The 27996-nt window shown below is 40.4% G+C and overlaps 1 protein-coding gene across 3 annotated transcripts; it reads left to right on the top strand.

Moving 5' to 3' along the window:
• The first annotated feature begins 390 nt into the window (after nt 1-390).
• Nucleotides 391-27533, top strand: NOL8 (nucleolar protein 8). 3 transcript variants are annotated; one of them, XM_042449636.1, is made up of 17 exons: nt 391-615; nt 2422-2611; nt 2824-2886; nt 4334-4412; nt 5924-6071; nt 6250-6318; nt 8013-9752; nt 10947-11057; nt 11676-11798; nt 12493-12577; nt 15543-15675; nt 17737-17820; nt 19265-19551; nt 23163-23298; nt 23938-24005; nt 24698-24780; nt 27310-27533. In XM_042449636.1, the coding sequence occupies exons 2-17, from the start codon at nt 2473-2475 to the stop codon at nt 27370-27372; spliced, it is 3411 nt and encodes a 1136-aa protein (XP_042305570.1). In that variant the 5' UTR covers nt 391-615; nt 2422-2472; the 3' UTR covers nt 27373-27533. The 3 variants fall into 3 exon arrangements, with proteins under 3 accessions (XP_042305570.1, XP_042305571.1, XP_042305572.1); XM_042449637.1 differs by having other exon boundaries at nt 396-543; XM_042449638.1 differs by lacking the exons at nt 391-615; nt 4334-4412 and having other exon boundaries at nt 2542-2611.
• The last annotated feature ends 463 nt before the right edge of the window (nt 27534-27996 follow it).

Below are 27996 nucleotides of genomic sequence, written 5' to 3'. Positions count from 1 at the left end.
CTTTGGTTGGCCAATAAAGGTATCACTGATGGGTTTTTTTGTTTGCATTTGTCAAATGGTCAACACGGCTAACTCTGCATGTTTTCATCAGCAGAGAGTGTTATAAGTACAGTGATTGGAGAGTACCACACTCCACTCTTTTATAGTGCTGCTGTGTTGCATTCTGGGGATTGTGGTTCAGTGAGGCCTAGGACCTCCCTGGCTGAGAAGTCTAAAGGCCCCTCCTTAAACTGCAAATCCCAGAATGCAACAGGCGGAGGCAGCCAGAGCAGTAAACGTGGAAGAGTGTAGGAAGAGTCTTCCTCCCTGAAGGGGGCCGGGTCCAGGAGTGGCGCGGAACCCTAGTGCGCGGGAGGGAGAGCGGCCGGGGAAAGGCAAGCGAGGAGCACCAGGCTGAGCCAGCCATGCTCGGCAGAAAGGCAGCAGCAGCAGCAGCAGGAGGAGGAAGAGGTCTCTCTGCTTCTGTGGGTGGCAGCAGGCGACCCTTCTCTTCTCCGCTGTCTCCCCTTAACTTCCCTCCCTTTCCCTTCTGCCGTGATTCAGGTACTTGGAGGAGGAGGAGGGGAATAGAGAGGGGGATCCCTGGCTTGCCCACTCCTGAATGCCTCCCTAACGGTAAGCCATATAGGTTTCAGTTGGACTTGCTTGCCAGTTGTTTGTTTGATTCCCGACGTTGTTGTTGTTGTTGTTGTTTGCCTTCAAGTCATTTTTAATTTATACAATCATAAAATCCTAGAGTTGGAAGAGACCCCAAGGGCCACCCAGTCCAACCCCATCCTGCCATGCAGGAAGTCTCAATCAAAGCATCCCCAACAGATGGCCATCCAGCCTCCGTTTGAAGACCTCCAAGGAAGGAGACCCCACTACGCTCCGAGGGAGTGCATTCCACTGTCAAACAGCCCTTACTGTCAGGAAGTTCTTCCTAATGTTCAGGTGGAATCTCTTTTCCTGTAGCTTGCATCCATTGTTCCGGGTCCTGTTCTCTAGAGCAGCAGAAAACAAGCTTGCTCCCTCCTCAATATGACATCCCTTCAAATATTTAAACAGGGCTATCATATCACCTCTTAACCTTCTTTTCTCCAGGCTAAACATCCCCAGCTCCCTAAGGCGTTCCTCATAGGGCATGGTTTCCAGACCTTTCACCATTTTAGTCTCCCTCCTTTGGACACATGGCTCCAGTTTCTCAATGTCCTTTCTGAATTGTGGTGCCCTGAACTGGACACATTATACTCTAAGGCAAACCTATTGTGTGGCTTTCTTGCCATGTTTCTTCAGGGGGAGTTTGCCGTTGCCATTGCCATCCTGTGAGGAGGCAGAGAGAGTGTGGCTTGCCCAGGGTCACCTAGTGTGTTTGCATGGCTGAGTGGGGATTCAAACCCTGGTTCCCAGTGTCCTAGTCCAACGCTCAAACCACTACGCCATGGGGGCATCTGCACTGTAGAAATGATGCCATTTGACACCACTTCAACTGCTATGACACCAATCCTACAGAATTGTGGGGTTTGTAGTTTTGTGAGGTTCCAGCACTCATTGGCAGAGATGGTTAGAGAAATAGTAGAACTGCAGATCCCAGGAGGCCATGGGGGGAGCTGCTGATATCGGACTTGTATTATTTCAACAGTGCAAATGCTGTTAGGATTTTGCCCTATCATTCAGAAATGAGCCCCACCAAGCAACTATTGTATGTGAAGGAAATCTGGAAACCCTGATGTATACCTTCACCCGCTTTCATGGAAGAACAAGAGCCAGGAAGCAGGGTTTAGTACAAACTCCTCCTTTCTGCTCATACACATGGTGGCAAACTGGTTTGGCGTTACTGGCACAGTTGATAATAAAATTATCCTGGCTGCATAGCTAGGCCAGGCCAATAATCTCAAACTGATAAGAGAGTTAGGCATGATTCTCATATCTAAGTGCAATGCTGCTTTTTGCCCTTCAGAGTACATACTTGTTTCATAACTGCTTGTGGTACGTATGAGGAGCAGTTTTAATAGCAAGTACATTTCTATAGTGCTTATCAGTGCACTTAAGTACTCCCTAAGCGGTTTACAAAGTGTAAACTAATTGCCTCCAACAATCTGGGTACTCATTTTAATATTTCTGGGCGCTGTTAAATATCTGTGGAAAAATTTGATTGTTTAGGATTTTCTTCCTTTAAAAGTTTCATTTTTATTTGCCTTTTCTGTAGTTCTTGGTTATTCCATACTCTTTAGTATTTTTGCTATTGACTTTCAAAAGTGGTTTCTGCAGGCATAAGGCTTAGAGACTCATTCCAGCAACATAAAAGTAGGATTTTGTAAGACACATATATGCACTGAAGAAAGCTACCTTTACAATTATTGACTTTATTCTGTTTCGTTAGTTAAACTTCCTAAAAACATTTTGATGGAATTTTTGAATTGAATAACTTTTATTTTACAGGAAAGTTATAATTAAAAAGGGTCTTGACCAAAACTTGCTGAATTTTTGAATATGGAGCAAAACCCACTTGTAAAGCGACTGTATGTTGGAGGACTTGGCCATACAGTTTCAGAAGCTGAGCTGCAAGAAAGATTTGGCAAGTTTGGAAATGTTACAGAAACAGAAATTGTGACCCGGAAAGATGAAGAAGGTAATATCTTCAAATGTTTAAGACTAGTCACACTTGGTTTGCAATACCAGCACTTGACTCCAATACTTCACACACTTACCTGGGATTTATTTATCAGTTAATAATTTTAGAATTATGTTGTTAATTTTCTATTCTATAACTTTGTTTTTACTTTTTTTAAAAAGAACAACAGCATATTTTCTTGGAGTAATCAAATTCTCATTCTTGAACAGGAAAACCTACAAAAACATTTGCATATATCAACATCACAATTTCTGAAAAAGAACTTAAAAAATGTAAGTACATTAACTATTGGGGTCTTTATTCTTAGACTAACACTGTAATTGAATTGCCTCTCAAATGCTGAAACTAAATTTGGCTAATGAAAATTGAATCTGTGTCTAGACCAAAGATTACTGATGGTTACAACTGTTTAACTTAAAAGTAGCTATATTTCATTTTAAACTTTTTGGTCATTTCTAATCTGTATGTTGTTCAGTTTAATTCTTCGACAGAAAAATTAGTAACTACCTATATGTCTTTTTGATAATATTAGAATAATATCATGTTCCCTAGACAACTGCTATTGAAAAACCTAGAAACAAACCCTTTAATAAAATTACTTTTCTTGATTCCCTTAGCCCAGGGGTAGGCAACCTTTTTGAGCCGGGGGCCGGGTTGCTGTCCCTCAGACAACTGGGGGGCTGAAGCCAAAAAATAAATAATTAAATAATTTTTAAAAATTTAAATAAATAAATAAACCGGGACAAATGTAGGACAAAATTTTCAAATGGAGGAAACACAAAAAAATTTGCTCACTTTTTAAAAAACGTTAAGATAAATGTATGTTTCTGAGGCTTCTATAGACAATTGCCCCACCATGGCCCCCTTGCGTGAGAGGCCAAAGGCCCCAGCGGCAATCGGCGGCAGGACCAGGCTGGGGCCGGTCCCAAGGCCTCACCGGGCCGCAGGTTGCCTACCCCTGCCTTAGCTATTCATCACTTTGCTTACAGAAATCTATCTCTTTGGGATGTCTGACTTCACATATAGTCCCATTATCATATTCCCAATCACCACTTTCCTATTCTTTCTATCAATGGGCTGGAACAGATGGCCTATATAAGACGCCCGGAAGCTACCCAGAAGGAAGGCAGTCGACCAGACATGGACAGCTTCAAGACACTATGGCAGCATGGCATTTATATGCCACATGCCGGCAGAGCGGCTTGCAGCCAGCTTCACACCTCAACAAGGCAGGAAGAGCCGGCTTTTTGCAGGCCAAAAAGGAGCAGATTTTTGCTGCTCCTTTTTCATCCGGTTTCAAGGCAGGTTGGGGCCACGAGATGTGTTTGCTGCAACCCCAATCCATCTTCAGAAGAGGCAGCTTCAAGCCACCCCTTCAGGGCCCCTTCCCCCCCCCCCCCATACCAGATTTCAAATTGTTCCCAGTTTTATTCTCTCTTCTAAAATCCTTTGATTGAGCTTTCTTTAGCTGTCACTAGCCTTATTTTTTTTCTCTTTCCCTTCATTTTCCCCACAGGTTGCTTGTGTGACTGAACTAGTTTTTAAAACTTATTTCCCAAGCCACAAATTAGAATAGTTTTAAAAGCTGGACCACACTGGTTCCTCTTTTTCTCTTGAACAATCAGTATTTGAAATATTTTTGAGATTCTTCTGAATAATGATTTAAACAATACATAAATTAACACCTCTGTTTCCATTTACTTTTGTTTTGTTTTGAAGGTATATCTGTTCTAAATAAGACAAAGTGGAAGGGAGGAACTCTGCAAATAGAATTAGCCAAAGAGAGCTTTTTGCACAGGTAATGGTTAGGACTTTGCAAATAAGCTTTTTGTGAAAGCTACTGGGTGCTACATCCGATTTTGTTTTAATAGTCACCATGCAAGTGAACAGTCTTCATATCATCACAAAATAAATAACCATTCTATTCTACAAAAAATGTACCTTGAAACATATTTTCCAGTGGATGTTGATGTGGTGGTAGAAGAGATACATTGTTACATTGTGAACATTTGTTTGCAGGGATGGGGAAGAATTTTCATGAACTAAACATGTAAAACTGGAGTAGACAGAATGCAAGATTGCAGGATCAATTTTGGGCTTGTCTACATGGACAAATTACCCCAAATCCTCCCCCAGACTCACTGTGACAAGACACAACTCCAAACCCCCACATCAGGTGTGGACTGTCTTCTCAACATCTGCATGCAATTCGGGCTTCCTTCCCCAACTCACATTTAAATAACTAACCTTTTACTGTAGATTTTTGGTTCTCTTTACAGTAAAGGCAGTGGCTGCCTTCATCCATAGTCCTACTAGTTGCCTGGCCTGGCCACTACAGACACAAGTCACTCTGAGGCCAGAACGAGCTTCCCAGCATTGAGAACATGGCTTGGTGCCTCATTCTGACCTCAGCAGTGGTGCCAGGCAATACATAGGGACCATGTGGGAAAGCAGCTACCCGTTTACTGCGAGAGCTGAAAACCCACAGCAAAAGAAAGCACCATGGATTATACTGGCAACTGAAGACAAAGCCTTTGTTTTTTACTTGAACATCAGAAGAGGGAAACGAGAAGGGAGACATACATGTAGAATTAAAGAGCAAAATATCTTTTTTGTTTTCAGTGTCAAAAGTGGTTTCTTCGCCTTCTTACACAGAAATCCACTTTTTTCAAAATTTTATTTTAGCGGCTTAATTTAGAGGTGGGGTAACGTTATCAACCAGTATAATTGTTATTGTTCAGCAACTGGGAATAAAAAAAGCCTTGTCAATCTAATACAGCTCACATAGAAATCTAACAGAAATCTTATCTACCTTCTTCTCACCCCTGTCATAAGACATTTAATAATAATACAGTAATAATAATAATAGGATCAAAGTGGGGTTACAGACTATTAAAAAATCATTACAAACAATCTCATAAATAAAATCCAATAGTACAAAAAACTTTAAAAACAGTCATACAACATACCTATCCAGGGTAGGCAGAGAATCGATGGCATCAGAGATACAAGCTTCATTCTTCAGGGGGGAAGGCTTGACAAAAGAGAAAGGTTTTAAGGCTCTTTTTAAATGATTCCCGGGGGGGGGTCATAAGACGGAGCTCATCGGGAAGACTATTCCATATCCTCGGGGATGCTAATGAAAAGGCCATCTGGGATGTGGCAACGTACTTGGAGGATGGTATTTCCAAGAGGTTCTTCTCGGATGTTCTAAGTGTGCGGGGTGGATTTGCAGAAATAAACAAAAATTGTGCTTGCTGTCTGTTCTTTAAAATTTAATCTGCCAGATTTCAATTTGCTGTTCTGCAGACTAGCACAGGAGCGTCAAGAAGCAAATAAAAAGAAAGAAAAGCCAGCTGATAATGCTATGATAAATGTCCTAGAATCCTGGAAAAAATCTGGAGTTGTCGATTTCCATGTGAAAGCAGTTCCAGGAACAGAAGTACCAAATCATAAGGTATGGAGAATTAAAGGAAAATAAATTATTCAAATGATCCAACATAATTCCAGGCTGAAATGTATACCAATAAAAGCTGTTACTTGAAATCTGCTGTATTGCTTTAAAGTACTGCTTTGTTTAAGTTAATGCATTACATTTCCCAGAACCATGGTAATCTTTATTCTCTCTTTAACAGGACTGGGTTGTTAGCAAATTTGGCAGAGTCTTACCCATCCTCAACCTGAAAGATCAACACAAAAACAAAATATCCTTTTTTACAAGCTCTTACATAATATTTAACTATTAATGCTGCCTCCAGTGTAATACTGCCACTGTACTGTGCCACTGTCTTTCCAGAATGAAAGAATGCAAATGGGACCCATCAACTGAATTTGATATTCAGTAATGAAGAATTATAAAAATACAATAAGTACATCATGTCAGAAATGTCCTCATTAAAATATTGTCATTGAAATATTGTTTCTCTTTATATATTATTTTGAACAGAATATACCAAATACTATATACTCAACTGTAAGTCAAAAAATGTATACCCTAAAATCCTTGGTTGACAAATAAGAGTTAATAAAGTAATGCTCAGAAATGTCCCGGTAGAAGCCTTGCAGTGATCTCTGAAAGAGCCACTGAGGCAGGGGTGTGTGTAAAAGAGGTGATTAACCTTCTTAATCTGATGTTAAAAACCTTCCCTCCTCATCCTCCTCTTGATCTTTCTGACCAGGAACACCTCATTTCTCTCCACTTATTTCCTTCCTCAATCTGATGTTAAAACCTCCCCCTCCTCCTGGATCTCACCATGAACATCCCATTGCCTTCCCTTCTCAATCTGATATTAAAATCTTTTCCTCCAGCACTACAGAGGTGGTGTTTGATGGTCAGGAGAGGTCCAGAGGGAGAGAAAGAAGGAAGAAAGTGGTGGTTCCCTTTTGTTTTGTCCTTTACATCCTTTTTTTACATGCCCCTAAGTTTTAGCCTTGACTTATCAATGGGTCGTTTCAAAATCTATGATTTTGGCCATAAACCCTTCCCTCAACTTATACATGAAGTCATATTATAGTCAAGTATATACAGTATTTATGTTTTTAATATTTACCGTATTTTCCGGCGTATAAGGCGACTGGGGGTATAAGATGACCCCCAAGTCACCCGCTGGCAGCGTGCCTGGCCTCCTATGAGGGAGTCTCGCGCCGGCTTGAGGGGGCCTCTCTGGAGGCCTGAGGCAGTATCCGCAGCTGGGCTTTCTTGCCGCCATTGCTCCTTCAAAAGGTGGCAGTGGGGAAGCGGCTCCAGAGCCAGCCGGGCCGAGGTAAAGAGCCGGACCCTTATTCCTCCTCACCGCCGCCCCCTCCCTCCGGGATACTCTGCTTCTCCAGCGGCTTCAGAAGTCCGCCGCCGCTGCTGCCACCCAGGATACTCTGCTCCTCCAGAGGCTTCCACGGTGGACTTCTGAAGCCACTGAAGAAGCAGCGTATTCTGGGGAGCAGCGGACTTCTGAAGCTGCTGGAGAAGCAGAGTATCCCGGGGGGGCGACGGCAGCGAGGAGAAATAAGGGGCCGGCTCTTTACCTCGGCCCGGCTGGCTCTGGAGCCGCTTTCCCACCCCCACCTTTTGCAGCAACAATGACAGCGAGAGAGCCCAGCTGCAAATCCTGCCTCAGGCCTCCAGAGAGGCCCCCTCAAGCCGGCGTGAGACCCCCTCATAGGAGGCCAGGGATGCTGCCGGCGGGCGACTTGGAGGGCGTCTTATACACCGGAAAATACGGTACTTTATCATGCATCTACTTCCCTTTTACAAAGCAGCATGTTGCTTTATATGTGGGTTTCTCTCATAAGTTAATACTGTACTTTATTTATTTTATTTTTTTAAAAAACCCTCGCTTTAATGTTTCTGAGCTTTTACAAAAATAAGAATGGTTGATTTTTCCTTAATTCAAGTTTTAACATAATCAAATATGACCCCTCAAAATATTGCCACAATCTTAAAAAACTGGATCAAGACCACACTGAAACTGTTCCTGTTGCCCAGCTCACTTGGCATTTGGAGGAAGGTGATGAAACCATAAGTAAAAAACGGCAAGGACAGTTTCCTGTAACTAAGAAACCACCTAAAAAGAAAATGAGAGTTCAGGATATTGACAGTTTAAACAGGAATGAATTGAATTCATCTCATCAGTTTTCATCACATGCAACAAATGCGGTTCAAACAAAGCTGGTTCAAAACTACATGTCAGTTACCAAAAAGCAATGCAAAGAACACAGTGGGAATCAAAAGCCTATAACTGGTTTAACGTCTTGCAGAAATTCAAATAGATTATCTGAAAGTGATAAGGATTCAGAAGATGAAATCAGAACCATTATAGCAAGAGAGAGCGTACACAATGCTGACACTAATGATGAATCCGAAGATAATGTGGAAATTGTCGGAGATAACTTTGAGTTGAAATATAGCACCCATTGGTCTTTACAGAGAGCACATAATTCCAAGAAAGTACACAAAACATGCAACAAAGCACTGAGGACTAGTGAAAAGGAATCTGATTATGATTCAGCTGACACAGATGAAATTATAGCAGTGACTAAAACACCAAATAAAAAGGAGAAGAGTGAAACTTTGAATGGATCTAAGGCAGTAAAACAGGGAAAGGATAGAGGGCCTAAGGGTGGTATATTGATACATGCTATGACTTCTGAATCTTCAGATTCAAAGGCATTAATATTGAATATGCCTAAAACAAGGGAAAGAGCTATGCCTAAAAAAATACCAGACAAAAAGGCTGATCTTGAAAAGAACAGCATCACTAGTAGATGTAAATCAGAGTGTGATGAAAGTTCTTCATGTCTTGACACAAGCGGGTCTGAAGGGGATGAAGATTATAAAAGTATGGTGCAGAACTCTTACCGATTAGATCTTACATTAGAAGAATTAGGAAGATTAGCTGGTGAACATAGGGCGAGTACAGAGGAAGAAACTGAAAGTAACCAAAGTGACACTCAGTCTAAAACCAGAGTTTTTCCAGATAATACCACTAGCAGTATTCCAAAGACATCTATAGTTACCCCTTCAATAAAAAACTGTATTTGTCCTGAAGACATTCTTTCTGCCATATTAGAAGGAGAGAGTTCTGATGAAGATAATCAAAAAAGGAAAAAGGGAAATATAAATGTTCGGCCTTTTAGAGGAATAGGGTCGCTGATGAAGGGCGGGTTAGATATACATGGAAGTGAAGGCAACAGGGCTTCTTCAGGTTCCCTTGATGTGAAAACTCTCAATTGTGATTCAAAACCATCACATTCTGTAAACGATTCTGACTCTCACCAGATAAACCATAAAGTAAATTCTGTGGACAATTCTGAGAGCAGCACATCCAGTGCAGAAGACAGTGAAACAGAAAGTGGTGAGACTACCATATCTGAAAGTGAGCATTTAGAAAGTCTAACATCTGTTTCAGAGAAAAGAAAGAAAGATGCTAGCATTACAGGTTCCAGTCTGACACGGGATAAGAACTTAAATAGTCCTTTCAGAAGTGAAGAGGCATTTCTGGCTTCCATCAAAGGTAGAAGCAAGGTGGATGAAAAGGAGAAACGGCTGCAGGATAATGCAAAAAGATTGACAGCGCTGCAGGAGAGGCAAAAAGAACGAGAACAGCAGAAAAAAATGATTCAAGGAGCTCTAACCAATCTGGTAGTTTTATTTTGTGTGTTTATAGAGTTAAATATTTTGTGCTGACAAAAACTGTAGATGTGTAAAATATTGCAAGTATGGGATGTTTAGACAGCAGTGTATAAATATCTTTAGCAACTGAAATACATGTAGTAATTCCTGCAACTCATAATAAAACACTGAATTTCAAAAGAAGAGGAGTCAGAATTTCATCATCATGATAGATGGTTGAAAAGCATAACGGGAAGAGAACCAACAGCACAATTCAATATGTGCTTAGTGGGAAACAAATCTCACAAGTCATTTTGGAACTCACTGATCATGTTGGAATTCTGTGCATACTTCAGGCACCAGTTCTAAATATATTTACTAAGTAGTTAGCCCCAGACACAATGGGGATTGCTTTTGAGTAAGCATGCACAATATTGTGCCATAAATAGGGATTTATTTCCAAAACAGTCCTGTGCATGCATAGTTAAAAGTCTTCTTTTGTTCAGTGAAACTTGTTCCTAAATGCATATGTATAGAGTTGGCTGTAGGATTACAGCCTTAGATTTAGGAAGATACTCAAGCAATCCTCTTCATCATATTCATGAAGTTTAATCTTAAACTGGTATTCTGTAACTGATCTGTTCTGTAAAATAGCCAGTATTGAGCAAAGGAGCTTCAAAGGAAAAGTCAAAGTGATACCACTTAACTACAATTTAGTGCTGTGAAATTCAGTTTTATCAAATGCTGGTTGAATTGTGATTGTAGATTGATTATGTGCCTTGAGTAGATTATGAATGCCAGGATATTTGCGTTATCACATGCATTGTCTGGTTAATGGACAATGTAAGTAATTTCCTTTCATATAGTTAGCCCATCTGACCATATTTTATTTTCATTACTCTCTGACTTCACTCCTTGCTTCCACTTCCCCCAACACAGTCATGCGTTCAAAATGATTTGGACCCTGGTCTGTAAAAGTTAATGCCACAATAGGTTAACAAATCTTTAAAATTCCAGAAGACTATTTAGTAATAAACAGTTATTAGGCCCATAAACACCCATTGAACTTAGGGAACCTAAATGTTGACCAATTGATTTAGTGGGTCTACCTTAATTGGGAGCAACATTTAGATTTAGGATTTGTTTATTTGTAAAGTAGTGTCTTGTTTCTCCAGTGGGTACTGCCATTTGGTATTTGTAATTATTTATTATCTGGTTTTGTAGGAATTTCAGTCAACAAATAAACCAAAACATATAGTATTTGATTCAGATAATGAAAATGAAGCTGAAGTACAAGAGGTCATTAAAGAAGGATCTTCAGGAAATTTGGGAAAAGTGAGTAAAAGGACTTCTGCCACATCACAAGATGCTGCCCTACACCCTTATGCACATGCTCTCTCTAGCCTACTAGTAAACCCTCATATATTTTTCTGCCTTTTTAAAAATAGAAAGACTAATACTACTACTTTTTATAAACTTAGGTAATTGAATTTTCAAAGTTACATAAGCAAAGTAAGTACATTAAGAGAAAAGGGAAATTGTGAGCAAAATGAACAGCCAAATTCATAGCAGAAGGTTGGACTGGATGGCCCTTGTGGTCTAACATATAGTGAGCTACCAAAAGTCACAGAAAAATATAAAAGGAAAAATCCTCCAGACATTTTCTAGGATGTTCTCACAAATGTCACTGCTGTTACTATTTTATCAAACTCACAACTATTCTAACTAGGGATGGTCAAGTTTTCCCTTGAAATGGGAAGATTCAGAACAGTTTCAGTAATTTCTCCAAACCAATGGCAAGGCTTGCTTATAAAATGGAGAGAGATACCTGCCCCCTCCCCCCCCCCCAGTATAATGGGATGCAGTGTTTGTGTGTTTGGTAAAACATTTGAAATTGATTGCTTTTAGAAATAACTGTCTAAAATCTTGTGTGTATTTATTATTGTACCTAAGGAATTCACCACTAAGACCTCTGGAAAATTGTTTGAAAGCAGTGAAGATGAATCAGATACATCAGATGAAGAAGAGGGCAGGTTCAAAATCAAACCTCAGTTTGAGGGTAAAGCTGGTGAGAAGGTTCGTAAGTCAACTTAATGTGTTATTCTTTTGGGCTTAAGTCCAATTGTTAGTCCCAGGCAGAACAGGCTCATTGAATCAATCAGAACTTAGTAAGCCAGTGGGAACTGGACGTAGCAAGCTCCTGTTCATTGAGCCCAGTCTGGTCAAGACTAACAATTAGATTTAGACCTACATTTCCTTTCACATTCCTTCTACTGAACTTTATCACTAAGTGTACTCAGAAATAGTTTCAAATATATCTTTCCATGTTTACGTCTGAAGTGTAAATCTTCATTTCATCATCAATTAATGCTCAGTCATTGTGGACCAATTTGTCTCTGATAATACTTTTCTGTCCCTTAACTCCTCTTCATCTGCCTTGTCCTTACTAGACCTATGCTATTGATCCAAAGTTTAGCTCCCAAGTTTAAGTCTTACCTTTCAATTCCTGCTACAACTTTGCTAATCCCTATTGGCTCCTATTTCTTAACAAACCCTGTTTCGATTGTGTTGGTGCTCTGTGCATATTTTTTTCACTGTTCTCTTAACTTGGTTACATAAATGTTATATGAGTGTCCAAAATGCTGGAAGTGTCCATGTGTGCAAATAATTATAATGTCATTTTTATCACATAACCATTATGCAAGTTCAAATTAATATCTAAACTACTGAAGAATAAATACCAACTTTCTTTTCTGTTTTATTGTTGTAGCTTATGCATTTACAGTCACGGTTTGGTACAGATGAGAGATTTCGTATGGATGCTCGCTTCCTTGAAAGTGATAGTGAGCAAGAAGGTTAGATGTTTTCCTTTTGTTGCTCTGAAGACCACTTTTAGAAACTGTTTTCAAATAATTAAGTTAATGAATGTAATTTTGCTCACTACGTTTTTAATTTTGTTACTCGGCCATTACTTCCACTACATGGGTTGAAAGGTGATTAACAGACTGTGGCTGTAGTGATGTGGAATGTGAGGAAGAAGCAAATATATATCACAATTGAATAGGAAGAGTTATTTCTCGGAAAACTGATATGTGTGACAAAATAGCTGTATGCACACAAATGGACACATTTAGGAGGAAATAATTGAAATTGTATTTTTTTTCAAACTCACATTAAATAGGAACAGACTAAAATTTTACACAATTTTTTGGCTTAGATTTATTTTATAAAAACATTCTCCAAAAATGTGCCCCTGTAAATTGGAAGTCAATAAAACATTTAAAGAAAATATGTCACTTCAAATGTATTATTGAATTATAATTGTTAGGCTGTGAGTTATGCAATCACTGGATATCAGTTAGCTAGGCCCTTTATTTTGTCTGATCTAGGGGCAAAACAGATGGTCAAAAAGTGTTGGCTTCCTGATGGACTGGGGGCGTGGCATTCAGACAGCAGCACACCCACACTCTGCTGGGAAGTTACATGGCTGACTACACATGTGGCGGATCCATGACGTTTTGGCCACACAGCATTTACACATGCTGTGCCGAAGAAATGCTGAGAAAATGCTGCTGCGGTGGCAAAAGCATCCTTTCTCTGGCACAAAAAGGAACGGCTTTCTGCTGCTCCTTTTTGCACCAGGAAAAGGCCGGGTTGGGAATGTGGTGTGTGGTTGTCACGGCCCCAACCTGGCAAGCAAAGGAGTGGCAAAGCCACTCCTTATCCACCGTTTGTTTTGCCCCATAGAAAAGCTAACACCTAGAATTATGTAATATAAGTCTACCCAAGAGTTTAGGTAAAACCTTAGTCTAGCATCACAAGAGTGAGCTACAGAAAGCCCTTGGGCTGATCCCTCCTCCAGTTTGGCCCTGTGAGAGTTCAGAAACTTTATATTTTAAATGAACTGCATCTTTTCATGTTATTCAAATCCCAAGAAACTGTGTCTGATGTTAACCATGGTTGGTCTAAACAAAACAAAACAAAAACAGTAGCTTCTGGATATGTTGTGCTTCAACTAGTTATAATTTAAAATAAATCACTCTTTAGGTGTGACAGAAAGTGGCTGTAATTTTAAAAGGATTATATATACATGACCATAAATCAACCTCATGTATAAGTCAAGGACAGGTTTGGGGGCCAAAATTATGAATGTTGATATGACCTGAGGATAAGTTGAGGGTAAAACATAGGGGCATGTAACAAAGGATGTAAAGGACAAAGTAATGGAAAATGATGCCAAAGAACTTTTAAAAATCTTACAGGAATAAAGAGAGCACTGTTTGTTCCCACCCTAAAGCCTGGGTGGAAGAGGAGGAAACTACAGTAAATCATGGAGTTGTTGTGTGGGGGATGTGAACAGGCAAAGGCAGAGTAAAGAAAATGAGCACATGTCAAAAGGGATTAAAAGGCAAAGCAAAGAAAATGGAAACTACATTAGCAATGATTATAGCCTTTAACTTTAATGTGATAACTTTGCCTGATTTTAACTCCGAACAGGCAAACATATACAAATGTCTCATTCAAATCCTTCAAAGCCCTATCCTTTTCTGTTTCTTTGAAGTGAAGTGTCAAAGAGCTGTCGCCACTGCTATTTTCCCACCCAGGCATTCACAAAGTTCAGACGTGGCCCTGCAGTGGAAAGAGTAGAGAGGGTCAGTACTTCCTTTAGGTTCTTCTGGGATGGATTAAGCCATTACCTTTTGCCACTCTACTCAGAGTAAATGGTTCCTTTTTTGATAAGAGTTAAAGCACAGTACTTACACTGACCCGTGGATAAGTTGATCCAGCTTTTTGGGGTCAATATTTTGACTAAATTTCTAGCAAGTACATTTCTATACCACTTACCGATGTACGAAGCAGCTTACAAAGTGTAAGCCCCAAACAAGCTGGGTACTCATTTTAGTGATCCATGGAAGGATGCCAGGCCGAGTCGATCCGGAGCCCCTGGCTCGTATTGAACTCACAACCTCGTGATTTGTGAGTGAGTGGCTGAAGTACAGGTATTTAACCACTGCACTACCTGGGCCTCTAGACTTATATGATATAATTTCTAGACTTTAAAAACTTATAACATTTCTAGTTGTATATGAGTATATACAGTAAGCTGAAGTTTCCAATTTCTTTGCAGGCCATGCTTGAGAAAGCAGGGAGGGGGAAGAAAATGAAAGCCAAAGTTCATTGGGGTTCACTCTTGTGATGCTAACTGTAGTTTTGTGCTACATCTGAACACAGCCAAAAAAACCCCTCAATTCACATATCATCCCTGACATGATTTCTGCTAAGCATAATGAAACAGACTACTTCCACCAGCCTTTTTATTTTTAACAAGGAATTTGTTTAGCTGGTTTAGTGTTTAGCTGGGTCTTTTAATGAGGCCATGCTGAGATGTCATTGCCATATTTCTTAAATGAATTTATACTGTTTTAAATTTGTTGGGGTTTTAATAAAACATTTTACAGTTAAATTAGCTATCTTCGGGTTTTTAATTGTATCTTGTTTAAACATTGTTGTAAGTTGCTGTAAGATAATTCCATGGTGCGGTAGCCCATTGAGAATGGGCAATTTCCATAACTGGTCTGTGGTCAGATGGTTCATACATAATGGTAAACCACTGTTACCATAAACTAGGTATTGCAAACTATTTTTAAATCATTTGATATCCTGATTTGCAAATTCTGGTTTATGAACTGACTTATATTCAGGGATGAAGTCAAAACATGGTTTGGCATGATATTTGTTTTCACCCAGTATTATTATGAGATGTTAGTAATTAAGGCTGTTAAAGTTCCTTTTAACTGTTGTTAATTTCTGACCTATTAGATGAATCCAAGAATTTGAAAGTAGATGAAGAAGAGCTAGCATTAGAAAAAAAGAAGAATCTTGACATCTTAAAAAATCTTCTGCATATTGATGTAGAGCCTTGCAAACTGACTTCAAATGCCAAGAAATTCAAGTATGTACATTTCTTTAGAAGGCAAACTACTGCCTACTTTTATGTATGCAAGAATGTGAAAATGTCTTCATACTATAGGGTATACTATTTTGCAGTGTTTCCTATGTTATAAACTCTTCGCAAGTAGAAAGCCAACATGGTGGACAAACTTTTCAATCTGAGAAGTTAGTTTTTTAGGGCCCGAAACACACAGGCCAAAAGAAGTGGCTTCTGGCCGCTTTTAGGGACATGGTGTTCAGATGATTCATGCTCCAGAGCAGCTGGAAACCGCTCTGGTGTTGTGATCCAGTCTTTTGGACCAAATCAAAAGGGAGATGGAATAATATGGCTCCTGGCGGTGGCCAGTTGTGACTGTGGCGATGGTCTGCTTTGGAAGCAGGCTGTGCGGTCACCACAGTATCATTAGGATCATGGCCGGAGCAACCTCTGGCTGCTCCTGGTGGGCCCTCTGGTTCACCCCTATATGAAAGAGGTGTACATCCTGGGTTTTTGTTTGTTTGTTTTGCATAGAGTAGCATTGAACAATCTAAAATAAAAAGTGGTAGAGCTTGCTTTTCCAGCTCAGTATTTATCGCTTTTTTCTGTTTTCTTCTCTAGACACAATCTAAATATTAGTTTTTAGGTATATTATGACTTACATCTTCCTTCACCCTTGAAGGTAATTTAACATCAATTCACTAAAGTAATGCACACTTTTCTTTCCACCTAATATACATATATATGGTCAACATAGTGGCAGATTCTAGGTTAACATAGGTTGATAGAGTGTCCTTTAAATGAGTCTTGTTTTCTGGGATACCATTCTGCATTAGAGATTGTAGAGCAGAAAAAGCTCAATCAGTACAGTGGTACCCCGGGATACGAATGCGCCGCCTTACGAAATTTCCGGGTTACGAAAAAAATCAATTGAAAAAAACTGTTCCGGGTTACGAAGGTTATTTCGGGTTACGAAAGAAATTTTGGTGCTTTTCGGCACTTTTTCGCACCAAATCGCGGCTTTTCCCCATTAGCGCCTATGGGTTTTCGGCTTGCGAAAGCCTTTCGGGTTACGAATGCGGCGGCGGAACGAATTAAATTCGTAACCCGGGGTACCCCTGTACAACAAAATTTGTAAGTGGCGATGCTGTGGCTAAACAGATCACTACCATTCTGAAGAATTCTGCATGCAGCAACCTGACCCTTTGGTTTGGACCAATGAGATGTGGTTAAGCAAATCAAGCTGCCCTTCCAATTCCACTGCCTTGTAGACTTTACTGCTTGCTAATGAAAAATTAAGAAAGGGGAGAGTAGCAAACTAAACCACAGCTGTCAAGGTAACAGGCATAAGACTGTCCTTGCCTTTGGCAAATCTTTACCATTTAACATTTAGATGCATAGATTCACTTTGTATAGATTCACATTGTCTGTATAATAGCCTCATCTCACTAGGAGTAGTGTTTGTTAGCATTACTTAGTTTTCTTCATTCTCTCTTTGTATAATAGTTTCATATGTAAAAACTCTTTCCTAAAGATAACAGGAGATTACTAAATTTGGCGCGGTACAGACCAGCATGGAAACACCAGCCCTAGAGCGGCATCATAAGAGCTGCATTGCAGCCCTTACGATGTCGCTTCCTGTCGGAGATGCGTGGGCGCTCAGATGCCCACACGTCATCCATACGGTCTGCACGTAGTAATGACGCCGCCCACATGGAGTAAGGCTCAGGAGTGTGTGGTTGGTGCATGTTCCCGAGCCTTACTATCGCTGCCAGGATGTGTATACCGGGCCTCTGACTCTTACCATAGCTGACAGTGAGAGAAGATGTCACAGCATTGTTAGATAAAGCTGTAAACCTTTACCCGCTTCCTTGGAAATAAATCTGACTAAACCAAGCAACGCTTCTGAGAAAGCATGTTTAGGATTGTCCAGACACATTGGTCTTTATCCTTTTTGTCTGCAATCAAACAGAACATATATATGCATATAAAATGAAATATTAGACACATTGGAGGGAGCCTGAATTTTGCCAATGCCATTTTGATTTAATATAGTATTGTACTTAATTCTGTTTCCTTTTGTAGAGATATGAATACTCTGCGCTACGACCCTACAAGGCAAGATCATGCAGTATTTGAGAAAAAAACTGAAAACACTGAAAAAGAGAGGTGATTATTCTCCCATTTCCTTGTTGCTCTGCTTAATCTGCCATTTGCTTGGTCAGAATTCAGAGACATAACTCTGGAATAGCAGTCTGCAAAGTAGCACCTTTGAGACTTAACTGTGCAAAATAAGTTGTAGGATAAGCTTTTGTAGACTTGGCCTACTTCCTCAGAAATATGCCTTACGCTACAATTTCTTTTGCATAGTTAGTCTCTAAGGTGTTACAAGATCCCTTTGCAGACTGATTTACTTGGTCAGTTTGTCATCTTGACCATGATCAGCTTTGTGCAGTGGTAACTGGACAGGATCCTGTTGTGGTAAACTGCCAGAGGAGTGGACCATTCTGCACATGGTTTGATAATCTTGCTTGTGCAAAGGGGAGACCACCACCAGCAGCAGTGAGCAATGGGAGATATTCCCATGAGTACATGACTGTGAGGGATGGGAGGTCCTTAAAGCCAAGGCAGTTTAAGAGGAGAAGCTAGGAGATGTGCCAATGCTGTGTTTTCCTCACTTCCACCGAAAGCAAGCATTCATAGACTGGATGGCTCAGTCTGAGGAGCCTTTTGCTCCGATTGCTGACTTCTTCCCCTTTCTCTCACCGCAGCTGCTACCTTTTCCTTGCTGTCACTGCCTCCACCTCTGGCACAACTACACCAGTGTAGCCATATGATTTTAGCTTATGTAACTGCCTTGAGCACTATTTTCTTGGTGTTACCTCAGTAACAGAAGATGGGGAAAAGTGCTTGCTTTATTTTAGTGAAGATGCAGGTTAGACAGGTTGTGATTTTAGGGGTTGCTGGTAAATGGCTTCCCAGAGGGAGAAGGAGATTGGGAGAGCTCTCAATCATCAGATGCTAGGATCAAACAGTCTGATGGTGAGACAGGTTTCAGTGCAAAAACCTTTCCATGTGAGAATCCAACCAAAGTTAGTGAAGTACTTGTGTTATACTTGAGAGCCTTACATACCCTGAAGCTACTAAAATAAAAACAGAGGAGCTTGCATTCCTGACTCACTCCTGATGTCATATAAACAGCTTGAATTAGATACTGGGTGACCTGCAGTGTGGCACTGGGAGAGCTAGAAGAAGTAAAATTCTTTGTACTTCCTGGCAGCTCCTAGAGCCCATCCCCCCACAATACTGCACAGGGGATTGGCCTGATGGTCTTCAATTGGGTGGGCTTTAGCTCAGAGAAATGGCGGTGATGCTCCCATGTAGGGTACAAGTACTTTGCACAAGCAGAGCTGTTATGCAGTGTCCCCACACAATTGTTAGAGAACACCTGGGCCACTCCTCACCTATTTTAATTGAGTAGAATGGGGGCAGACTCTGGAGGCAGCTGGAGAAGTTAACTTCCAGGAGTTCCCTTCCCCCAGCACAAGAAATATGTTTACACTGTAAAATATATAAGATAAGATCAAAATGTATTAATAATTGATTGTTACAGTAAAGCAAAGAAAAAGAAGAAGAGAGAAGAAGCTCAGAAGCTGCCTGATGTCTCTAAAGAAATATTCTATGAAGTTGCTGCTGATTTGAAAGAAGTCTTTGGATCTACAAAACATGATGAGAAGACAGAAATAATATCATGGGACAAGCGTGATGATGTGGAACAGACAACCCTGGCTGATACAGAGACACCCAGTTTGACTGCTGGAAACAACACACCTGAGGGAAATAGTGGCTTCACATTTTCCTTTTTTGGTGGTGAAGACAACAGGTCTCCTATGAAAGAAGGTACCAGAGACTGCAATTTTAGCATGTAGACAGAATGCACCTTCACACAATCATAATTTTGAAACTTGACAACCGATCTGTGTGTCATGTTTGCATTTCCTTTATAACAGTTTGAGGCTTGAGCTGGTTCCTAACACTGTCACACATTTTATGATGCAGGTTGATCATCATTAGCATCCCATTATACCAACTGTCCCAGTACCTGAAGAAGCTCCCTGTTGCATGCCTGGCCCAGTCTTGGTTCTTTCCTATAAAGCGTTAAGCTTGCCTATACCTAGCAAATTTCTTTTTCCATCTCATGTTCCATTATGATATTTAAGACTAATTTGAAAACATTATCTTTAATGTATATAAAGTGTAAAGTAGGACATCCTTACACCAGGATCCGTATCACACTATCATATTATAAAGCTATATTCCACTTTAACTGCCATGGCAACATCCTATGGAATCCTAGGATTTTCATTTTAGGGAAGAGCGTTTAGAATTCTAAACCAGAGAGTACTTTTGTTGCTATGTGCCTCCAAGTCATTTTTTACTTATAATGACTAAGGCAAACCTAATATGGGGTTTTCTTGTCAAGATTTGTTCAAATGAGGTTTACCATTGTTTTCCCCTGAGGCTAAGAGAGTGTGACATGCCCAAATTCACCCAGTGGGTTTCATGGCCGGACTGGTAAACTGGTCTCCCAAGTCCAACACTCAAACCACAACGCCTTGCTGTAGGCCTCACTAAACTACAAACCCCAGAATTCCACAGGAGGCTGCCATGACAGTTAAAGTAGAATTAGTGCTATAATTATGTAGTGTGATGAGGACCCAAATCATCTCCACAAGTGTGTTCAGAAGTGGATTCTCAATAACTGGTCCTCAACTTTGAAATTTCCATTTCCTGGAGACCACTAAAGGCCTAACCTGAACACCTTTAGAAGGTGTAACAGATATTTTTATTATAACTATGCTTTATTGTCAAAAGCTTGGTAGGGCTATCAGCATATTGTTTTTATCTCTGTAACCCTTTTGATGGGACATTTATATAGTCAAGTAAATACACTTACAGATTCACATTAGGATTCTAATAGAAATTTTAATTTTGGCTGTGATCTCTATGTACCGTATTTTCCATCGTACAAGACTACTTTTTAGCCCTGGAAAATCTTCCCCAAAGTCGGGGGTAGTCTTGTACTCCGGAAAGCCCCTGGGTCCTAAAGAGAGCCCTTGGCAGGGAAGGCTTCTCTCAAAGGCAAAGGAGCATCCTCTTCTGTTCTCTCCTCCTTTGCTTTTCCCCTGCCTTCCCTCCCTCCCTCCCTCCCTCCCTTTCTTTTCCCCTCCTTCCTTCCCTCCCTCCCTCCCTCCTTCCTTTTTTCTTCCTTTTCTTCTCTTCCTTCCTTCCTTGCTCCCTCCCTTCCCTTCCTGTCCTCGGAAGGCAGAAGGTCTCTCTACCTTCCCTCCAGCCAGAGAGCAAGGCTGGCTACAGAGCAACCAATCTTTTGGAGTCACACACTCACAGTTTTCAGCCAATCAGAGAGAGGGCTGGAGAGTGGTCGCCACCCTACCCTCAGAAAAGGGTCTCTCTCTCTCTCTCTCTCAGCCCCTGAGTCCCTCTGACTAGAGCCAGGCTACAGAGCAACCAATCCTGTTTGGATGGAGTCACACTAACAGCCAATCAGAGGGAGGACAGTGGTTGACCCCCTCCCGCCCTCACAAACTACAATTCCCAGGATTCCCTGTTTTTTCAAGGGAATTGCCTCCATGCATCCAGATCCCAGCCCCAGAGATAGAGTCTACAGTATATTATTATTATTATTATTATTATTATTATTATTATTATTATTATTATCATCATCCTTTTTTATTTATTTATATCAGTGTTGCCAGTTTAAGTCCACTTCTGCAGATGCATTTGGATTTAATGATAACAATAGTGGTGATGATGAGGATAGAGAGATAGGTCTTGTAGCACATTTGAGACTCACTGAAAGAAAAGTTGGCAGCTTTCCTAGACTTAAGCGTACTTCCTCAAATGCATGGGAACTGTAGTTCATTGTGGCACCAGAGCTCTTTCTCACAAAACTACAATTCCCAGGGTTCCCTAGCACTGAGCCAGGGCAGCTAAAGCGGCCTCAAACTGGAGTATTTCTGCAGTATGGATTGGACCTTGAGCATTTTTAATAACCAAGGTCCAAAACACACTGCAGAAATAATCCAGTTTGTGACCACTTCAAATCTCCTGGCTTAGTGCTAGGGAATCCTGGGAATTGTAGTTTGTTGTGGCACCAGAGCTCTTTCTGACAGAGAAGGCTCAATGTCTCACAAAACTACACTTCCCAGGGTTCCCTAGCACTGAGCCAGGGCAGCTAAAGTGGTCTTGAACTGGATTATTTCTGCAGTGTGTCTTGGATCCAATTTAGGCTGCATCTTCATTCCAGAGACAATCCAGTTTCATACCATTTTAACTGCCATGGCCCAGTGCTATGAAATCCTGAGAATTGTAGTTTGTTGTCACACCAAAGTTTGCTGAGATGTCTCAGAAAACTAGAATTCCCAGGATTACCTAGCACTGAGCCAGGGCAGTTAAAGGGGTGTCAAACTGGATTATTTCTGCAGTGCAGTTGCAGCCTAACACGTTTCTATTTGGCACAAAGCTTCCTGGGCTTTGATTCCAATAGGAGCCACTTGAACTGCCATGGCTCCATCCATACAGAATCCCTGGGATTTGTAGTTTGGAGCAGCACCCCGCATTCTTTGGGCAGAGAAGGCAAAAGACCTTATAAAGTCCTAGGATTCCAATAGGATAGAGCAGCAGCTCTTAAAGTGGTGTCAAACTGCATTAATTCTAAAGTGTAGATGCACCAAGAGGAAGGGCGGGAGGAGTTATCGGGGCGGGTGAAATAATGTTGTGTATGCTGTTATTTCAAACATGGAACACACTCCTTCCTCAGAGTGTAGTGGAGTCTGCCTCCTCTTCTTCTCCTTTTCTTCTTTCTCCTTCTCCTTTTTTCTCCTCTCCCTCTTTCTCATCTGTTGCTGCTGCTGCTGCTGTTGTTGTGTGCCTTCAGCTCCTTTCTGACTTATCAAGGAAGAGAGGGGTGGTCTTATACGGTGAATATATCCCAAATACAGTGGTGCCTCGGGTTACGAAATTAATTCGTTCCGTGGCACCGTTCGTAACCCGAAAAGCCTTCGTAAGCCGAATTGCCATAGGCGCTAATGGGGAAAAGCCGCGATTCCGTGCGAAAAAGCCGAAAAAAGCACCAAAAGTTTTTTCGTAACCCGAAAAAACATTCGTAACCCAGAACAATGTTTTCCTATGGGATTTTTTCGTATCCCGAAAATTTCGTAACCTGGGTATTTCGTATCCCGAGGTACCACTGTACTCTATTTTAAGTTGTAAATTTGGGGGTCGTCTTATACACCCAGTCGTCTTATATGCCGGAATATATGGTAATAAAGGGAATGGATGTGGTAAACTAGGAACGGATTATTTCCATTTAAACAAAGCAAAACAAACAAAACTGGGCTCCTTTCTCCATAAAGCTCTCTCTTTTATCCTGAAAGCAAGGATAAGCTTTGCTATAAAAATCTGCAGTTTTCTTTTGTTTTCTTTTTCAGAGTCTTATGCGATTGAAACAATAAAACGTTCAAAGGTTGCGTGGCAAGAAGATCCACGATTTCAGGACAGTACTTCAGAAGATGATGAGCCAGAAGGATTTCAAAGTGAAGCTGTTAAAGAAGATGTTAAAGAAATGTAAATTATGCTTAGATGGAAATATTTGCAAAAAAATCTTTAGAAAGATGACTTGTATAGATCTCAAATATCACCGTGATTCAAAGAAACCTTCTTTATATGTCCCTTTCTCAATTAATCACATTTTCTAAATTACATTGGAAAATAAGCTGTAACATTGCAGTAACAGGTAGTAAACAACAAATATTTTTTTTCCAATGTCTCCCCACATTGTTCCCCCTTTTCACATCCAGGGCAGGGGTTCTTGTTGGGAAGAGGAGGCAGGAAATCCCAATGGCCATTGTCCTTTATAGTTTTAGGAACAGCCTTAAGTGTCCATTTTGGGAAATGCTGCTGAATATAAACTGTTCTCAGTATTACCTAATGTTCTTTGATCTTGAAAACAAAAACAAAAACAAATTGTATAATTTCTAAGAGTTTAGTTACTGGTAATAGTTTCATTTTCAAAAACATTCCTTCAGATCTTTAATTTTAATAGATGTGGCCTGCTCAATAGATATACATTAAATTAATCCTTAATTCTTGAATTGCTAGTTTAAGTTTATATGATCATTTCCCACGATATTAAGTTTCTCATGCTTGGCCCCCAAAAATAACATTCCTTTTGGCACAAGTAATGTTTTTGCTTGTTTTTTTCAGGTCAGCTGTTCAACTGCATTCAAATGTCAGATTTTTCTTCTTCTCCCAAGATGATGATAGATTAAAAGGTGAAAGTTAGAACTGTTCTGCTCAATGATGGATCTAATCAATATCAAATGCATACTTGCTCTTTGGAAGTTAGTATTTGGTTAATTTCAAATTAGGGATCCAGTGCACCTTGCTCAGTCCTCCTTTCTGTGCACATGGTTTGAGCCTGGGTATGGTGGTCTAACCTTCTGAAAAATTTTGAAATATTTTTCATGGTGCCTGTCAGGAAGCACTATAAATATCATAGTTGTCAAGTAAATTATCACTGAAACTCAAATTTGTAATTTTAAAAGAACATTTTATCTGGGGTAGGAGTTTCTATTTCAGGCCCTTTCACTAGAAGAGGTTTGGATAATGTTAAGTGTGATCTCTCCTCCCTTGGTGTTAATATATTTCTCTGCTGACAAGCAGAGATTTTTAGAAGAACAAGCACAATATTGGAGTACCATATGGCAGGCAATCGCTTGTGATTCTCCCTGGACTTTTAGTTTTTTTAGATAATATAATTCATTATTACTGTAGTAGGCAGTGCACTGATGAGATAAAATGGATCACAGCAGCCCCGTGTCTGACAACATAAACAGCAAAGCCATATCATCCAGGGCAGGAGTTGGGATCTCTGGCTTGAGATGATAACTTTCTTCTTTCATACTCACAAGACCAGCAAAATTAAGAACATTATGTGCTTAAGATTTCTTTATCCTTTTTCTAGAAGGCCCAAAGCTCTTTTGTAAAGCCTCAGACCTTGATGAAGACAGAGATAACTGGGAAAGCAGGCGGCAGATGTTACTTGAGGTATGTGAATAACAACAACATGCATCTGATCCAGAATTATTTGAGTTGCTCATGTAGCTCAGTGGCATTCCTCCGCACGGTATTACCTGGTGTGGGGGGGTTGGACGGGGCTTGTAAGGGATGGAGCCAAAAGGACACATCACCTTCCCTCCCTCCCACACGCCATTTTACTCATGAGTAAACCAGTGCACGGGAGGTTGCCCAAAGTACCATGCTATGCGCTGGTTTACTCTAGAGTAAAATGGCGCACGGGCAGGAGGGGAGGTTCCCAGAGCACCCTCCTTCCCTGCCATGTGCAGCTTTACTCATGAGTTTATTGTATGCTTATATTAAGTTAAAATGAATACTCCTTTTGCTTTTGTTGCGTAGTTTTTAATGCTCAAGAGACCTAATAAAATATACATACAGTATTGTAAAACTATTTTGTGAACATCTGAAGGTGGAGGAAGCCTGAGAGAAGAAAGAGCTTCTGTTTTGCTTTTCTTCCCCTTATTTTCAAAGACTATTAGGATTTCTCCCATTGGTTTCTTAGGGGCGAAACAGATGGCCTCCAAGGAGCAGTGTGACGCTGCCCCTGAGAGAGTCTGATGGGGTTGTGGCAACTGGATTGGGGCGGAAAAAAGCCACCCCTTCACCTCTATAGCCAGCTTTTCACCGGCTCTGGGGCGAGTGGCATCTGAACACACACACACCCAAGTCACCCGGAAGCTGGCTGGCATGCAATCACTGGCACGGCTTCTGAGCGACTTGGGGGTGCATCGTGTCTAAACGCTATGCCCCCAAGCTGGCTAGAAGCCGGCTTTATCGGGCCATCTGTTTCAACCCTTAGTTATCCATAAATAGGATATAACACAGATACTTTTTAAAAAAATGTTGCAATAAATGGGAGTGATTTTTTACACACTTCAGCCATGCAACTTCTGTAAATTTATTAGTTGCATCTGTGGCATGATCAAATGGATAGCATTGGGCTTCAGCCAGACTCCTTGGCAGCAAGTTGCATTAATATGAATTAGTCCATGAAGGAGACCTCTTCATACAATTATAGATAGTACCTCTGAGTCAAAAGAAACACAGAACTGGACTTCTTTTAGTATGAATTAATGGAAGTGATTATGTGAGAGAAGGTGTTACCCAAATACCCTGGAAGACCCAAACAAATATAAAACTTTTTCATTAGCACCTTTTAAACTTTGCACAGAAACCTATAGGGATTGCATCAGCATTTTGAATGGTTCTGCAGATATGACATACTTGACAGAAAGCAGCATAGCACACATTGTGCACTATCTGTAGCTTCCTGGTAATTTTTAAAATATAACAAATGCTTGTGGCAATTGTTTTTTAAAGAAGGATGCAATATGCACAGCTGATACCTGGATCCAGTAACAAGCTTAAATGGTTTCTGAAAAACACTGTCTGGAAATACAGTGAGACCCTGGTATCCACTGGGGTTTGGTTCCAGGAAACTAAAATGGATATGAAAACCCATGGATGATCAAGTCCCATTAAATATAATGGCATAGTAAAATCAAGGTTTGCTTTTTGGATGGGGGTGGAGTATATTTTAATAAATAATAATAATAATTTTATTTATATACCACTTTTCCAAAAGATCAAAGCGGTTTACACAGAATAAAAACCAATAACACAATGTACAATATACAGATATAAAAATAATCATTGAATAGGGTGAGGCAGAGAGTCGATGGGATCAAGTACATAACTTCATTTTCCAGGGGGGAAGGCTTTACAGAAGAGGAAGGTTTTAAGCCTCTTTTTAAATGTTTCCAGGGGGGTGATCAGACGGAGCTCCTCAGGGAGACTATTCCAGATTTGTGGGGCCGCTACTGAGAAGGCCATCTGGGAAGTAATAACATATTTAGAAGGTGGAATTTCCCGGTTGTTCTGAGTGTGCGGGGCGGATTATATGGGGAGATGCGGTCCCTCAAGTAACTCGGGCCCAAGCCATGTAGGGCTTTATAGGTAATAACCAACACCTTGTATTGTGCTCGGAAGAGAATAGGCAGCCAGTGCAGATCTTTCAGAATAGGTGTTATATGGTCAAACCTGGAAGCACCAGTGACCAATCTGGCTGCCATATTTTGTACTAACTGAAGCTTCCGAGTTTGGTACGAGGGTTGCCCCATGTAGAGTGCATTACAGAAATCTAATTTTCAAGTCATGGATGGTGGAATCCATGGATACAGAGGCATGTCATTATCTGTCCTGCATTCATCTGGCAATATTGTCTCAATTACAAAACCATCTTGAAGCCCAGCCACAAGGTACACAGTGCAGAGGAAGGGCATCTCTTCAATACTTTGCCATAGATGCTAATTAACTTTGGTGAACCTTTGTTCTCCTCTGACAAGGGATAGAGTAACTTGCATAACCTCTACTTGTACTTTTCAAGTAAGTTACCTCTTACTATCTGATATACATCTGGCTAGCTGATGACGTTGAAGATGTTTAAAAACTTGAAATTGTGAACATCTGGTAACTGTATTAAATTTGCAACATTTCCAGGATTGTCGAAAGAAACATAAAGATGCAAGAAGGAAAGTTAAAGCAAAACAATTACAGTGGTGATTCAGAACAATGGACCTGTTTTCGTTTTGTGCCAGAATAATAAGTTCTTTCTCATTATTTCGGCAGCTGATTTTGATGCTGAACATACCCAACTCTGTGAAATAAGGATAGGTTTGTAATAGAAAACATTTAATGCTTCTGTGTGCATTGCATATTATGGACATCTTAAATTCCTGGTTTAAAGGGAAAGCCTCTGTTTTCATAGCTGCAATCAACAAACACATCCAGCATAACATTTCAACAAGACTGTGTTGAAAGCACTCTACATAATGCACTATGCTGGTCACCCCTATTTTGTAGAACTGATGTATTTAAGTCCTTCACAGTTCACACATTTGGAAAGTAGGGAGGCTTCTGGTAATAAGCATATGATTTTCATACCATCATGAACTGTGGGCACTTCATACAGTAAGTAGATTTTTTAAAGATTTTTTAAAACTGACAACTGCTTTTATGACAAGCAAGATGTCTAAGGAGCAAGCACAATAAAAGCTGAATATATGTGTACTTAATATATAACAAGTGTCATTGCAGTGATGGAGAAAAAGAGACAATTCTGTATGTAATTTTACAGGTGCCTTTAAACTAGTGTGTATTTCACAATTATTTAGATTTATATTACAT

Source organism: Sceloporus undulatus, chromosome 2 (assembly GCF_019175285.1).
Source record: "Sceloporus undulatus isolate JIND9_A2432 ecotype Alabama chromosome 2, SceUnd_v1.1, whole genome shotgun sequence".
In the NCBI taxonomy this organism is placed as follows: Eukaryota; Metazoa; Chordata; class Lepidosauria; order Squamata; family Phrynosomatidae; genus Sceloporus; species Sceloporus undulatus.
This window is presented reverse-complemented; position numbering and strand designations above follow the sequence as displayed.